Source organism: Vigna unguiculata, chromosome 8, assembly GCF_004118075.2.
Source record: "Vigna unguiculata cultivar IT97K-499-35 chromosome 8, ASM411807v1, whole genome shotgun sequence".
Taxonomy (NCBI): domain Eukaryota; kingdom Viridiplantae; phylum Streptophyta; class Magnoliopsida; order Fabales; family Fabaceae; genus Vigna; species Vigna unguiculata.
The window spans coordinates 33,087,078-33,104,328 of record NC_040286.1 but is presented as its reverse complement, the minus strand read 5'-3'; the positions used below and the strand labels follow the sequence as shown (position 1 = coordinate 33,104,328).

At 34.6% G+C, this 17,251-nt stretch overlaps 2 protein-coding genes across 2 annotated transcripts; both read right to left on the bottom strand.

Moving 5' to 3' along the window:
* Positions 1–1,060: 1,060 nt before the first annotated feature.
* On the bottom strand, positions 1,061–4,485 carry LOC114194039 (probable LRR receptor-like serine/threonine-protein kinase At3g47570). The gene is made up of 2 exons (XM_028084071.1): positions 1,787–4,485; positions 1,061–1,632 (listed from the first exon to the last, which is right to left on the bottom strand). The coding sequence occupies exons 1-2, from the start codon at positions 4,482–4,484 to the stop codon at positions 1,271–1,273; spliced, it is 3,060 nt and encodes a 1,019-aa protein (XP_027939872.1). The 5' UTR covers position 4,485; the 3' UTR covers positions 1,061–1,270.
* Positions 4,486–10,338: 5,853 nt separating this feature from the next.
* Positions 10,339–12,762, bottom strand: LOC114195133 (receptor kinase-like protein Xa21). Its single transcript, XM_028085524.1, has 2 exons — positions 12,689–12,762; positions 10,339–12,106 (listed from the first exon to the last, which is right to left on the bottom strand). The coding sequence occupies exons 1-2, from the start codon at positions 12,760–12,762 to the stop codon at positions 10,339–10,341; spliced, it is 1,842 nt and encodes a 613-aa protein (XP_027941325.1).
* Positions 12,763–17,251: the final 4,489 nt, after the last annotated feature.

The following is a 17,251-nucleotide window of genomic DNA, read 5'->3' as shown; positions in this document are numbered from 1 at the left end:
GAGTAAAGAATTTCAAAATGTTTAATATGAATTTATTGAGAAAATGGAAGTTGAGACTTGGAAAGAAAAGAGGATACCAAGTTATGAAAAAAATATTCTAAAAAGTCTTGGATGAGGTAAAAAATTCAAATAACGATTTTAGTAGTGGAAAGATATTAGGAGAGAACAAAATGATAAGTGATTTGTTAATAAGTTGAAATTGAGTATAAAAAAAATAATAAAATAAGATTTTGAAAAGACATTTTATTATATACAAGATTAAAATAAAGAAAGACAAACTTGTTCAACAAATTGTCTTATTAATAGAGGTCATTTCTCCTATGAACGAAGTCCCTTATTAGCATTTCATTTGTCGATCCTGTTGCGATCTCTTTAGTGGTTATAAACAAATAAATCATTGTCCATTCAAGTCATATGAGTTTAAATTTCATTTAATTAATTTTATTAACTCATTATTTTCCTCTTTTTCAAAGATTATAAATATCAAAGGAAAAGAAACACCAGTTGTTCACATTGAGGTAATAAACCTCGGTGATTTATCCTCACAAAGTGAGGAAGACAATATTAATACATTTTAAGGATATTATTTCTACCAACATCTCAAGTAATTTTGATTTAATTATTGAAACAACAGGGATACTTATCGTTAAAGTCGACAAAGTAATAATTAATAACTTTCTTATTTTGGTTTAAAAGTAGAATCGTTCTTCTTTTGCTTTAACTATTTTTAGACATGCATCATTTACATAATGTTGATGATAATAATTCCCATGTTCCTTAGGTATCGAGGTTTCCTCTCATGAACGCATCACACGTATTCTTGGTAACTTTATCTCACAATTTTTTTTTATGTATTCTTTATTTGCCGAGTTACATTGATATTCACAATTATACTATTTCACTTTTAATAAGATCAAACAAAGATGTGAAGTTGCACATTTTATTATGCTTATTTTCATTTCCTATGTCAAATTTTATATATATTTTTATTTTCGGTGCTTGATAAATATGAAATTTGAATCTTACTTTTTTATTCCGCAAGTAATAAGTATATTTCAAATGAAAAAGATACATATTTTTATTCAGCATGATTTTTGGCTTTTAGGAAGCACATACATAAATATTTTCGGTGCCAGGGTCTTTTTTCCCAAACCTTTCCCATTTTTGAGCAGCAATTTACACCACTAAGTAGAAACTGAAAAAGTTGAAAAGACAGTAACATGTGAAAGAAAACATAGTAGTGATTGACTTAAGACTTAAAAACTTGCAACTAATGACTCAGTGACAGACTCTGTTTGATTGTGTGCAGCTCCAATACCACATCTTTTATGTCCATTCGCTCAACAGGTAATTCTGCAGAACATCCAACTCCAATCCTAGCTAAAGCAACCAAACACTTTCTAATTTTGCTTTCCATAACCTTTCTTCCTTCTGCAGCATTTGGCACAAGCAAACGTGAATCTACTATCTCAGTGATTCCTTCTGGAATTGCCATTTCGCAGAATTTGTGTAGGCTTAGACCCTCACCAAACATTGAATCTGTTGGTTTCCTTCCTGTCACCATCTCCAGCACAAGAATTCCGTAACTGTACATATCTCCTTTAGCTGATACTCGACAACCTGTTCCGTACTCTGTTTTCACCACCATTCTTTTGTTATCGCAACAAATTAAATACATATAACAAAATCTACGCCAAACTATATAAACTATACCCTTTAACAACATTATACATAAAAATATAGTCAAACATAGGTAACCATTTTAAAGGATAGAGAAGCACTTTACCTGGTGGAATATATCCAAAGGTTCCTCTAATTGCAGAGGAACTAACCTCATCTCTGCTGGAATGTCCCGTCGCCACATGAAGGAGCCTTGCTAACCCAAAATCACCCAAGTGAGCAACCATTTCATCATCAAGAAGAACGTTGCTTGGCTTAATATCACAGTGAACCACAGCTTCCTCAAAATCATGATGAAGATAATCCAATGCATTAGCAACGTCAAGAGCAATATTTACCACAAGATCAAGGTTGAGACTCAAATTTTTAGATTTGGGCTCTACTTTGTCGTGCAGCAAACTTTCTAGAGTGCCATTAGGCATGAACTCGAAAACTATAGCCTTGAAATCTTTACCGTTATAATCAATACTTGAACAACAAGTCAAGATGTTGACAAGATTCCGATGCATGATCCTTCCTAGAGCCTTGCACTCAGCTGCGAAACTCTTTGATGCACCACCTATTTCAAGATTCAATACCTTCACAGCAATAGGTGTTTCGAAAGGGAGAAGAGATCCACTATATACAGAACCAAAGCTTCCCGAACCTACCAAATTGGATGAAGAAAATCCATTGGTTGCTTTATGCAGATCTCCATAAGAAACCTTCACGTACTTGTTTTTATGAGAACATGAAGTCGATGGTGTTTTGGGTGTTATGGGCCTTTTTCTGAACAAATAGATGCTGATAAACAGTGTTGAAGTAACCAAACCCACTCCAACGACAATTGCAATGATGAGGATGAGTTTCGTTTTAAAAGACCACTTGTGTTTCTTTGAGGACAACTTAGAGCATGCAGGAAGCTTCAGTTGAGGTATCCCGCCACAAAGATCCTTATTTCCAATGAGTGAAATTTCTGTAACATTATTAAAGACACCTCCTGTGGGAACCTCACCATAAAGATGGTTAAAAGACAAGTTCAAAGCATTCAAATAACTCAACTTTTGTAGTTCAACAGGGATTGTGCTTGAGAAGTTATTGTTAGAAAGGTCTAGGAATTCAAGGGATCCTAAAGAGCCCAAGAACGACGGTATGCTTCCGCGGAAGAAGTTACTCTCCAATGCAAGCTCTGTTAACCCGTAACAAGCGCCAAGCTCTTGGGGTAATTCACCAGACAATTTGTTTCCACGAAGATACAAACCGAAAAGGTGCTTCAAGTTTCCAATGTCTGAAGGGATGGAACCAGTGAAAGAATTGTAGGATAAGTCAAGCTTTGTCAAACCTTCAAAATTGCCAAAGGTTTGATTAGGGATATCCCCATTCAAGTTGTTGGTGGAAACACCAATTGTCTGCATTCGCATGCAGTATTTAAGGGTTAATGGAATGTCTCCAACGAATCTGTTTCTGTACAGATAAAGTTCAGACAACATAGTAAGATTGCCAATGGCAGTAGGAATATTACCAGACAATTTGTTTTCTGCTAGGTCCAATCGTACTAGATTTTTAAGCCTTACAATTGAATCTGGAACAGTTCCCACTAGATAATTAGTTTGCATGGTGATATCGGCCAAACCGATTAGCTGCCAAATTCCTTCAGGTATCGTTCCAGATATTTGATTCGACCCCATACTAAGAATATTCAGGTTGGTAGAAAAATTTCCGATAAGACGTGGCAAGTCACCACCAAATCCATTGCCATCCAAAATAAGTATGCGCAAATGAGTACAATTTGTTAATGATGAAAGGAAATCCAAATCACGAGCTCTCCCACTTCCAAAACTATTGTAAGCAATGTGAAACAGCTGAAGTTTATTTAAGGTTCCCAGAGTGGGAGGAATTGACCCACTAAAACCATTTGAGGAGATATCAAACTTTTCCAATCCAGTGATGTTGAATACTGAAGACGGGAAAGTTCCATTGAACTGGTTCCCTCCAACCAAGAATGCTCTAAGGTTTGGAAAAACAAGTTGCATTTTTGACGGAAAAGTCCCAGATAACTGGTTTTCATCGAGAGCAAGACTTTGAATACCGGAAAGATTATAAAGAGAATAAGGGACTACTCCTGACAAACTATTTGAACCAAGATCCAGTTTTTTCAAATTTGATAATTGACCCAAAACATGTGGTATACTTCCCACCAAATGATTTCCTTTAACTGAGATATTTTGAAGGGATGAAAGATTCCCCAAGGAAGGTGGGATGGTACCAACTAGATCATTGGCACCAAGAAACAACTGTTTTAGCCGTGTCATGGATCCACTTCCAAACCAGGAGGGAATTTTTCCAGTGAGTTTATTTTCCAACAAGCTAATGACCTCAAGTTTAGAGCAGTTGGTAAGGTGTGTAGGAATCTGACCATTTAGGTTGTTGTGGCTCAAATCAAGAAGCTGCAACCTCTTTAGTTGTCCAATTTGTGTGGGAATTTCCCCATACAAGTCGATGTTGTAAAGAATGAGGGTTGTGAGGAAGCTTAGATTTCCCAAAGATGGTCCAAGAGTGCCACCCCATGTTTGATTTTCCAAGTGCAAGACGGAGACTCTCATGTGGCGTTGTCCGCATGCAACACCCTTCCATTCACAGACATGCAAAGAGCTGTTCCACGATGGAAGAGCATTAGGCACTCCTTTGGTAAGCTTAAGCTTCAAAGCAAGTAAAGCCAGCTTGTCACTCTCTGAACTCAAAGAGAGAGCAACTGTACGTGGCATCATGTGCACTAAGTTCTGTGAAACAACACTGAGAATGAACATGAATAGAATTACAGCCATTGTTTTGAACATAGTAGGATGTGGTCTTACGTTTTTTTATGAGCATCCTTAAAATCATGTTGAAGTAATCCATAGTGTATGTTAGTTGTTGAAGCACTAAGGTTAGATGAAAGGTAGTGGTGATACTATTGCTTTTGTTTCTTCCACAAGAACAGGTCAGATCAATCATTACATAACTTAAAACTTAACGTGTAGACTAAATATTGACTGAATTTTTTCCACACTGTACTTGTAGAAACTTAATAGTAAATTTGCCAAGTGCTCTTTGACTTTGTAAGTGGAGTCTGTCACAATGAGAGCACCAAAATTTCTTGAGTGCATTTACTCCTGTTAATGTAACCTATATATGCATTTATTCTATCGTTACCAACTCTTGCGTGGGTAGTGAGGGCAGTAGGCACAAGGTCTTCAAACGGGCCTAGGACTGTCAAATATAACCTAAAAAAACATCAATTATTGAAAAATTACAGTGAAAAGAGTTAAATGTGAATATCATAAATATAATATAATATTCACATGTGAAATGATATCTGTATTTACTAAACCTAAAAGAACTAAAGAAATAAAAGGAACAACCACTTTAGAGTACTACTTCAGTGAAATTTTAAACGTAATTGAAAAGCAACACATGCAATACTCAGGACATTGGATATAAGTTTTTTTTTTCCTAAAAAAGTATTTTATCTATAGTAAAGATTCATTAAACAAACTATTATTGGGATAAAATAATTTTGTAAGGAATAAGGAATCAAAACAAATTTTATCATAGAAAAAATATATTAAAAATATATGGACTAATTTCCAAGTTGCAACATTTATTAACATGATCCATTTAAAATTTGATTTAATTTCACAAAATTGATTCATTAATGTAAATGTTTATAGAGTGTATTTTTTTAAGATGGTATTATAGTCATTAATTATCTATCTATATAGAGTTGAATCATAATTATTATCCGCTCATAATTTGTGGGTAGAGTTATTCTCATCTACCATTCCTCCATACTAATTAATTTTGTTCAAGATGCCGTTAATGTAGAAAAAATAAGTAAAAAAAAAAAATACAAAGGGACTTGTTATGACATGAGGTCAAGAAAGAAGGAAAATTGCATAGGTAAAGTTAGACATCAGTAAAATCAATACCAATAGAAATGGAATGAAGAATTTGAAAGTTTTTAACATGATTTTGTTGGAAAAATGGAAGTTGAGACTTGTAAAGGAGGATATTAGAGTTATAAAAAGATATTCCAAATTTAAGTTAGGGATCCTGAAGAGTCTTGAATGAAATAAATGATTCAAATAACGAGTTTTAGTGGTAGAGATATATAAGAAAAATATATGGAGAAGTAATAATTTAAAATGGAACATAAGAAAAGACAATAAAATAAGATTTTGGAAAGACATTTTATTATTTGGAAGATTAAAATAAAGAAAGACAAACTTGTTCAACAAATTGTCTCTTTAACAGAGGTTGTTTCTCCAATGAATAAGTCTCCTTTATTAACATTTCATTTGTCCATCCTATTGTGATCCCTTTAGTGGTTATAAACAAATAAATCATTCTCCTTTCAAGTCATATGAGTTTGAATTTCATTTAATCATTCGACTTTCAATTGAATTAATTTCATTAACTCATTATTTTCTTCTTTTACAAAGACTATAAGTATCAAAGGGAAACAAACAGCAGTTCACATTGAGGTGATTAATGCATTTTAAGGATATTATTTCTACCAACATCTCAAGTAATTTTGATTTGATTATTGAGACAACAGGGATACTTATCGTTAAAGTCGACAAAGTAATAATTAATAACTTTCCTATTTGCTTTAAAAGTAGAATTGTTCTTCATTTGCTTTAACTATTTTTGGACATGCATCATTTACATAATGTTGATGATAATAATTCCCATGTTCCTTAAATTAAATTTAGATTCTATCATTTTTGAGGTATCAAAATTATTTCTAAACATGATATCATAATAACTAAGTATCACTAAATTATGAAGAGGAAAAACTAGATTGTTCGAATTAAAAACACGAAAAAGAACAAAATAAAATGAGTGATAATTATTATCATTAATGAATGTATGATGTATCCATACTTCAATTTGGGTTGGATACTTTAAAATAATTTATTGATACTTCCAATGAAGTATTTAATCTATAAAACATTAGTATTTTTATTATGATAATAATTTATAAATTTTTATTTTGATAACGTTTAATATATAATTTTAATTTGGATTCATAATAATAACAATAATATATTTATCATGTTTTTTAGAATTTTTGTACACTTTTCAATATGCATATATCATATACCCTCTGTATTTTCTTATTCTTAAAATAAACATATCAACATATCATATATGTGTTGTATCTGATACACATATCGTATCCATGCATCATAAATGATAACATATACACTTGATTTTTTGTGTAAAAGGAAGTTGTTGAGTTTGCGAGAGGATATACTCCACGAGTATTTTTCAATAAATAATTTTTAATCACAACTATTAATAATATTATATTTAAATGTATAAATTTATGAATTAAAGTTTTTGAGGATAAATATTTTTAGGTTTAAATATGTTTTTAGTTCTTAAACTTCGACATGAAATTGAGATTTAACTGTGTTACAAATTTTGATACAGTTTGATATATAGTCTTTCTAATTTAATTGAGTTAAATGTTTTTGACTCAAATGAGGATGAGGTTCCACCTCAAATGTCAATTGTCAATCTGAAACGTTGTTTAATACATACAAAAGAAATTAATGTCGTTGGATTAAAATGATTATATCAATTCATTTTTAAAGTGTAAAGTCAAATTGTATTAAAGTTTGAAACATTGACAAATTCTAATTTTTGATCAAAATTTTAAAACTATAAGCATATTTGACTTTATTTTTAACATATAATTTTATTTTCAATAAAAATATTTATGATTGATGTATAATATTTTCGATAAAACAAATACCTTTTTAGAGATTGTTAGTATTTGATAATGGAGGGAGTTGAACTCAAAAACTCTCTCACATTTCTTTCCAAACCCATTAAACTAACCTTATCACCAGTGCAGAAAGGGCCTTTGGCAGCGGTTGTTTTCAATATTCTGCACCGATTCGGGAACCGAAGCATATTGGGGCGAGGCCAAAAGGTCATAGCTTTTTGCCTCGGTTAAGAACCGAAGCCATAGAGTCCCCTTCTGCCTCGGTTTTACGTTCCACCCGAGGCCATATGAGCTTCTTTTTTTTTTTTTTTAATTTGATACCCCTTTGGCCTCGGTTTTGGGTACACCCGAGGCCATATGGGCTTCTTTTTTTTAAATCTGGCCAATCATACATTGCCACATCATCATCTCCTCCATCCTTCTCGCCGGCAGCCACCACTAGTCACGACCACCACGCACCTGCACAAGCCACATCGCCGGACCACCATTTCAGCGCCTCCCACTGCCATCAGCCTCGCACTACAGCGTCAACGTCGCAAGCAGCCACCGTTCGTGAGCAGCACCTCCATCTTCTCTCCACGCACCACTACACTACAACAGCGCCTCTATACTCGCGCACTAGCAGCCACCAGAGGAGAAGAGAAGCTCCGCCACCATAGCCACCGCACCTGCAACGCACAACAGCGACGAGCAACACCATGAACGAACCTCCACAAATCAGCACCAAGCACCAGCATCTTCGTTGCCGCAACGCCATCCCTGCAGCACCAAATTCATTGCAGCACCAGATTTGAACCTGCATGACGTTCCTGCATCAAATCAAAATGGAACACCCTTGCCGGAAGTCCCAACGATAGAAACCACAATAGAGAGAGAGAGAGCACGCGAGAGAGAGAGCGCGCGAGAGAGAGAGAGACACAAAATGGTGGCCGGAGGAGGAGGTCGCGTGGTGGTTGTACTGGCCGGAAGGTGTGGTGCAGCGGAGAGAGGCAGCAGAGAGAGAGAGAGAGTTGCAGAGGCTGGCGCGGTGAGGAAGAAGAGGGTTCGCGATTTTCGAACCCTAAATAAACCCTATGGCTTCGGTTGTTAGAAGAACCGAAGCCATTGACCCCTTTTGGCACCGGTTCTCCTTGGACCGAGGCCTATACCCTGACTTCCAGCCACTTTTTGGCTTCGGGTCCTGATGGACCGAGGCCTAAACACCTCTTTGGCACCGGTTTTGAGCGAACCGCGGCCTATACCCCTCTTTGGCTTCGGGTATTTGGAGAACCGAGGCCTAAAACTTGGCTGTAATTGCAAAAATGCCACCGCGCCATTATATGCTTCGGTTCCTAGCCAACCGAGGCATATAAGGCGAGGTAAAATGGGAATTCTGCACTAGTGTATATTTCCAAATTGTTAGTAGAGAGAGTTGAACCAACAACTTCTTCTATCTTTCCTTCCAATTTTATCACTAAATCATCATTTTCTTATAAAGTTTAGTATAATACAAATTTTGTTATTTTAATTATATATGAACAGTACTTTACATTTAGTTTGACTTAGGAATACTTTTAAGAAAACCTCAATCTCTCCTTCAAACCATGCATTAGAGGTCCAATAATGTTAACATCAAAGTTTACAACACAAATGTCTAATTTGGATATTTTGGTGGCAAGATTTCACGGAATGAATATTAAGTTTTTCTCCTACCATCCATAATACTTCTTGAGTCTATTCAGTATGAGCTAACTAAACTCTTACTCTTGATTTTGTAATTTCTATAGTGAATTAGGTGTAACATAAAACACTCTTCACAACTCAAAAAGACATTACCGAAGAATAAAATGAAATTTTTTCCTAACCCTTAAAAGCCCAATAATATTTGTACCTACAACTTCTCTCGTTGGTAATGGGTTTGAGATTTCATCATATTTCCCATGACTTAAAAGTTTCACCAAAAAAAGAACTCAATAACTTTATCCAAATTATCTTATAAATACCTCAAACTGAGCATTTACTCTTAACCTTCATTCCTTGAGACAAGATATCTCCGTCATCTCTTTCGATTTACTTTAAATAATCAAAATATCATTATAAAATTTTATTTGTACTTGCTTTATTCATCACTTCAACCTAAAAAGATTTCCAATCAAAAAGAAATTGAGAACCTACAACTTTATCCGAACCAAAAATTTCTAAATTAGTACAAAGGAAGAACCTTCAACTTTAGCTGCATCAAATAACTCTAGAGTTAAGTAGTTATTATAATTCTAAAAATACATCAATGATTCCTTCTTAAAACCAAAATCTCGTATTTTATCATTTGAAATATCACAATAAAAGTTGTTTGACAAACTATCTCAACAGTAGAAGTTTCTTTTATTCATATTTCATTTTATGAATGACAGATGTTCAGAAAATATTTTGGAGCATTAAATACATAAAGTATACTAAAATTATAAAAAAAACTTTTATTTATATACTAATTTATATATGCATAGGAAAAAAAATTGAGAAGACCAAGACTCCTCTATAGACCTTTTAAGATCCATATCGACCTTATTAATCTTTTCCGTAATTATAAACAAATAAATTATTGTACTTTCAAGCTCTATGAGTTTGAATTTTAATTTAATTAATTTGTTAACTGATTATTCTCTTCTTTTCCATATATTATAAATATCAAAGGAAAAGAAACGCAAGTTCACGTTGAGGTAATAAATCTTGATTATTTATCCGCACAAAGTCAAGGAAGACAACATTAACTCATCTTTTAAGGATATTTTTTCTATCAACATCTCAAAAAGTTTTGATTTACTTATTAAAATAACTGGGACATTTATTGTTAAAGTCGAGGAATTTTTTTTTTTCTATGCCTTCTTTTAAGACGATCACTGATGAATAAGTTGGCAAAGTAATAATTAATAACTTTCCCATTTTGTTTTCAGTTGAGGTATGCCACCACAGAGATCCTTATTTCCAATGAGTGAAATTACTGTAACATTATTAAAGACACCTCCTGTGGGAACCTCACCATAAAGATGGTTAAAAGACAAGTTCAAAGCATTCAAATAACTCAACTTTTGTAGTTCAACAGGGATTGTGCTTGAGAAGTTATTGTTAGAAAGGTCTAGGAATTCAAGGGTTCCTAAAGAGCCCAAGAACGACGGTATGCTTCCTCGGAAAAAGTTTATCTGCAACATGAGTTCTGTTAATTCGGAACAAGCAGCAAGTTTGGCAGGAATTTCACCAGACAACTTGTTTTCGTTTAGATATAGTATGGAAAGGTGCGTCAAGTTTCCAATCTCTAAAGGGATGGAACCAGTGAAAGAGTTGTTTGATAAGTCAAGATTTATCAAACCTTCTAGACTGCCAAATGTTTGGCTAGGAATATCTCCACTCAAGTTGTTGGTGGAAACACCAAATGACTGCATTCGCGTGCAGTGTTTGAGGCTTAATGGAATGCTTCCTTGTAATTTATTGGTGTGCAGATAAAGTTCAGACAACATAGTAAGATTGCCAATGGCTGTAGGAATATTACCAGACAGTTTGTTTTCTTGAAGGGCCAATCTCACTAGATTTTTAAGCTTTCCAATTGAATCTGGAATGCTTCCCTCAAGATAATTATTAATCACGACGAAGTTAGTTAAACCGATTAGCTGTCCAATTCGTTCAGGTATCGTTCCAGTTATTTGATTACACTCCATACTGAGCGAAGTGAGATTGGTAGAAAAATTGCCAATAAGATCTGGCAACACACCACCAAATTCATTCCAACCCAAAAGAAGTATCTTTAATTGAGTACAATTGGTTAAAGAGGAAAGGAAATCTAAATCTTGAGCGCTCCCACTTCCAAATCTATTATCAAAAATGCTAAACGTCTTGAGTTTGTTTAAGCTTCCGAAAGTGGGAGGAATTGGACCACTAAAACCATTTAAGGAGATATCAAACGCTTGCAATCCGGTGATGTTGGATATTGAAGACGGGAAAGCTCCATTCAACTGGTTCTCTCCAACAAAGAATGCTCTAAGGTTTGGAAAAGCAAGTTGCATTTTTGATGGAAGAGTACCAGATAACTGGTTTCCCCCTAGAACAAGAACTTGAATATTGGAAAGATTATAAAGAGAATCAGGCACTTCTCCTGAAAAATTATTTAAACCAGTATTCAGCTCTTTCAAATTTGATAACCGACCCAAAACATGCGGTATACTTCCCATCAAATGATTTCTAGCAATTGTGATACTTTGGAGGGACGAAAGATTCCCCATGGAAGGTGGGATAGTACCAACAAGATCATTGGCACCAAGAAGCAACTTATTTAGCCGTGTCATGGATCCAAGTCCGAACCAGGAGGGAACTTTTCCATTGAGTTTATTGTACAACAAGTTAATGACCTCAAGTTTAGAGCAGTTAGAAAGGTGTACAGGAATCTGACCATTTAGACTGTTGTGGCTCAAGTGAAGAACCTGCAACCTCTTTAGTCGACCAATTTGTGTGGGAATTTCCCCATGCATGTTGATGTTGGAAAGAATGAGGGTTGTGAGGAAGCTTAGATTTCCCAAAGATGGTCCAAGAGTGCCACCCCAGTTTTGATTTTGCAAGTGCAAGACAGAGACTCTCATGTGGCGATGTCCGCATGTAACACCCTGCCACTCACAGAAATGCACAGAGTTGTTCCATAATAATCTTCTAACATTACAATTTAAATATAATGAATAGTAGATTTGAGGAAGTTAAAATGAGTGGATTTGAGAAGAAAAAAGAAAATGTAAGAATAAAGTTGTTTAGATTAAAAGATTTGGAATGAAAGTAAGATTATAGAAGTTACCGAATGATGTGATAAATTTAATAAATTAAAAAATATATTTTAATTGATAAAAATAAAATTATTATTATTTATATTTACTACTATTATATTTTATTTATTATGGCTACTATTATTTATTTTTTCAATATTATTATTATTATTATTATTTGATTTAGTGTGTTTTATTTGATTTTAATATTTTACCAATCTTTACTGTAAGGCCCCTTTTATTTCTGCCATCTTAATCTTTAGGGCTGCCCTGCAGCAGTGGGCCTAAAAGGTTGACCCATGATATAAGAACTCTTCGTGTTGCCCTAATTCCACATTTCATTCACTTTCAGAAAAGAACCAGCCGTCATCCCCTTGCTGTCACGGGACGCTCTACTAGGGTTAGGGTTCTGCCGTCTTCGAGCTAGTTCGAAGTTGTTTTCCTACTCCATGTAAGTGTTGTGGCAAGCCCATACTTGTTTCTATTGCTCATTTCGTTCTTTTCCCAGCTAGGGTTCCTAGTGACCATATCGTGCTTCTGTTCAGCCATCTTTTCAGCTCTTACGTTCGCTCTTTGAGTTGTTGTGCTCGTGTGTTCGGTATAAAGGGCGCGTCGAGTCGTTTTGCTAGCTATTCCTAGGTAAGGGAAGCTAGAACCCTACTGTCTGATACCATGTTGTTAGTTTTGATGGTGTTCTGTAATTTTTCGAGTGTATGTGCGACTGTGAGTGTATGGCATGATTTGGGTTGTTGTTTGGACATGAACTGTGTTGAGTACAGCGAAGATCAGTGGCGAGACCTGTTAATCTCGCCCAAGCGAGTCAGTCTCGCCTAAGCGAGATGAACAGGGAGCTCACCTAAGACTTTTGCGTGAAAGGCCGCCCAGGTGACCAGCTCAACGTTTTGAGCGAACGAGCACCTCGCCCAGGCGAGAGGGATCTCGCTTAAGCGAGATCCCGTGCGTGCTCCTGCCCCCTTTTTGAGCCCTCGCCTAGGCAAAGAGGGACTCGCCTGAGCGAGCACGTCTCGCTTGAGCGAGACCCTTCAGCCCTGAGCGAGGGGCTGGGCGAGGCAGTGTGCTGTTTGGATGTTTGGTTGTTCCTGGATGGTTAGTATTGGTTTGGAAATGAATGGGATAACGAGAAATATGTATATAATGGGATGTTATGTATGCTTGGCATGATTTGTAACATCCCTAGGGAATATTACTTAAAAATAAATATTAAAATAAATAATTGCATTAATAGCCATCTCGATAAAAATCCCAACGCGGGAAAATTTCAATTTATTAGGATAACGCGCCAAAACTCATAACTGAATTCATAAAATGTTACAAGTTCCCAAAATTTGCATTTAAAATATAAAATACATATAAGTAAAACTCTAGCTCTAATCCCATGCTAGCCCTCACTCCGCCATCTGAACATCCTCAGCACCACCTGTATCAACATCTGCTCCCGTGTAACGAATTACACGATCATCGCCAAACACAAACAAAAAGGGTGAGTTGAGAAAATAAAATAACAAGCATATAAACACAAGATAGATCATTTACCCATCTTATTCATTATCTATAATTCTTGGCCAAGACCCTAACCCCAAGACTTATCAGTCTCCAAATCACACAATTTGTTAGCCTTGGACTCGGGAACATGATGCTCACACGAACCTGCCCGCTCGTGGTCCTGCCTCTACGAACCTCCCCGCTCGTAGTCCTGCCTCTACGAACCTCCCCGCTCGTAGTCCTGCTCTACGGACCTACCCGCCCGTAGTCCAACACATGTGACCCACCAGCCCCCGTACCTCCCCGCACGTGGCATCTCTCAACGTGAGCACGGAACATACGAACCTACCTCGCTCGTATCCCCACGTGAGAGTAACTTGATATGAACCTCCCCGCTCTTATCATCACATGTCACACCATCCATGAACCTACCCGCTCATGGCACAGCATCTCCCGATCCAAGCAAAGCATCATTGTCAGTTAAAAACAACACACCAGAAAGCAAAGAACAACAGCGTTTCCGCCTGGCTCGGCCCACACGCTGCCAGGCGAAATTGTTCCAGACCGCCTGGCGGTATTCACTCACCGCCAGGCGCCAGCGTCCTCCCAGGCCCACTGTTTTCTCGTCACCGCCTGGCGGATCTCACCGTGCCGCCAGGCGCCTCTCAGTGCAGGGTTCACTCACGCTGTGTCTATCGCCTGGCGGTGATCAACAAGCCGCCAGGCGCCATATCAGAGGCATTCTGCAGCTGATATTTGGCACTCCATTTTGGTCAATTCTACAGCCTAAGTTACTCGAAGGGCAACTCACCTTTTGGACTCAGTACCCCATTCTGATTTATTGCCAATTCCCATCCTATTTTAATGTCGTTATAGCCCAACCTCATCCTTCACACATTCCAACTAGAGATTTATTTATTCTTAAGTCATCCTATTTTATTTATTATGGCTACTATTATTTATTTTTTCAATATTATTATTATTATTTGATTTAGTGTGTTTTATTTGATTTTAATATTTTACCGATCTTTACGACAAGGTGTTACTCCCAATTTCATTGAGGTCCATATTTATAAAATATATTTGCATGTTGATGCATAATAAAATCGGGTCTGATAATAGATAATATTCTCTTCAAGTAAAATTAATATACCCTCTTTGTAAGAGTCTTGCTTAATTGTTGAAAAAAAGAAACATTTAATTATAAATTATAATGTGACAGATAAAATAAAGTCATATATCTGCATGCTAAATAAAAACTTCAAGTCACATACTCCCATAATCCATTTTTTAAGGAGAATTCCCTTCAACTATTTATGGTAGGCATTTATGAGGTGTTATAATGGAGAGATAAGGGGTTGAATAATAAAGAAGGAAAATCATATTTTGACTCACATTTTGTATCATGTGACTTAGTGTGGAGTATTGATTAATGTAAATGCTAAGTCACCTAAGGAAGTACAAAATGAGAGTCAAAATATCGTTGTCCAATCAAGAATAAACTTTAAAGACGAATAACGAAATTAAATAGAACATTAGGAAACAATAAAAATAAAGGAGAAACTTAGATGTTAGAAAAAAAACAAGGATAAAGGGTCTACTAATGCTAAGAGAAGGAAAATTACTGATGCTTTGGTTAATAATCATAGATTTATCATGTTTTTAAGAGTTTTTATATATTTTTTCTTATGCAAATATCATGAATAATATACTATTATTTTTAAAATAAATATATAAATGTAACATATGCATATCTTATTTGATATACATATCCTATCCATACAACATAACAATTATTTTATTCATCATTTCAACTCAAAAAGATATCCTATCATTAAGAAATTCAGTTAAATAAAAAATTTTAAATTAGTAAAAAGAAGGAACCCTTCAACTTTAGCTTCATCAAAAATTCTAGTGTTAAGTTATTATAATTTAAAAAATGCATGATGATTCCTTCTTAAAACCAACTAAGTTAGCAAAGTAATAATTAATAATTTTCCTGTTTATTTTAAAAATAGAATTGTTCTTGTTTTATTTATTTTTAAACATTTATTATCTATCACTATATATAAAGATGATTTCCTCTTTTTTTATAATTAGACATAAAGATGATTCATTTTTTGTCCACAATTACTTATTTCTAATTTATCCTTTACGATATAATTATTTATTTATTTTTTAAAAATTAACAATTATTTTTACATATTTTCTACAAAATTATTCTAACAGTTATATTTTATTTTTTACATTCATTAACGGTTATTTTCATTTCTTCTCTTTATTATTTCACTTTATTATTAATAAATATAAATTTATTAATATAATATCTTATATATATATATATATATATATATATATATATATATATATATATATATATATATAGGATAATGATATTTTAACCTTTTTTGTTACTCACTTTTAATACACTACTTCAATTACCATTAAATAATCTATTTTGATTCTTTTTAGTGATTTTTAATCATGTAATATGATGATATAATGGTGATTAAAGTACTAAGCTAGAAGAAGTAGGTCAAAAATAATTGGTTAAAGTATCGCTATCCATATATATTTAAAAAAAGTGTAACCCGCAATTAGGGATGTCAAAAATATCCGTACCCATGGGTATCCGCGGATAAAATCTGCAATGGGTAGGAAATAGATATTAAAAATGGGTACCCGCTACCTGTGGGTACGGGTATTTTTGATACCTGCATGTTAACGGGGCAGGTACGGGTATCATAGTATCCGTACCTGTGGATACCCGTACCCGCTAAACTTTAATTTACAAAAATACCCTTATATATATATATATATATATATATATATATATATATATATATATATATATATATATATATATATATTAGTAAAAAACATTTTGTCCTAATTTTTTATAAGCTGCACATCTTGTCTTCTGTCTTCATTCTTTCAACTTCAAGTATTGGTACGTTGTCTTCTTCCAAGTACATCACTTGACATTTTTCTCTTTTCCTTCTTTGAAATTGGCATATACATCAAATCATATATAGATAATGACGTTTATGGTATGCTTGTTGTCAAATGATGGAATCAAAATAAGAATACTTGGCATGAGAAAAATAGACGGGTACCCGTATAACGGATACTGCCCCGTTGACATCCCTACCCGCAACTGTGTTTACCTAGTTTAGACAGATTGTGGTTCCATATGGTTATAATCAATGGGTTATGGTCATTGAGAGATTATGGTCGGCATATATATGGTTATATGACATTAGTCTTACACATATTAGACTTTAAACACCACTTTAACCCCAAAACCTTAAGGCAATGTTGTTATGGGTCTTTATTCTTATATAGTGTTTAACTTTGTCTTTTCTATCAAATGTGGAACTTTGACTGACTATTTTTAAGTGTTCAGGATTGAGCTCTCATGGACCAACCATACCTATTATTGGTAATTTTATCTCACATATTTTTCTTTATGATCTTTTATTTGTTTAGTTACATTAATATTCAACCGTTATATTATTCCATTTTCAAATAAAGA

Excerpts from the sequence above, each read along its gene's own strand:
- LOC114194039 (XM_028084071.1), bottom strand. The coding sequence starts at position 4,484 with ATGGCTGTAATTCTATTCATGTTCATTCTCAGTGTTGTTTCACAGAAC. Across the intron at positions 1,633-1,786 it reads CTTTGGATATATTCCACCAG|AGTACGGAACAGGTTGTCGA; the intron begins GTAAAGTGCTTC and ends TGGTGAAAACAG.
- LOC114195133 (XM_028085524.1), bottom strand. The coding sequence starts at position 12,762 with ATGGCTGAACAGAAGCACGATATGGTCACTAGGAACCCTAGCTGGGAA. Across the intron at positions 12,107-12,688 it reads GAAATGAGCAATAGAAACAA|AAGATTATTATGGAACAACT; the intron begins GTATGGGCTTGC and ends TTGTAATGTTAG.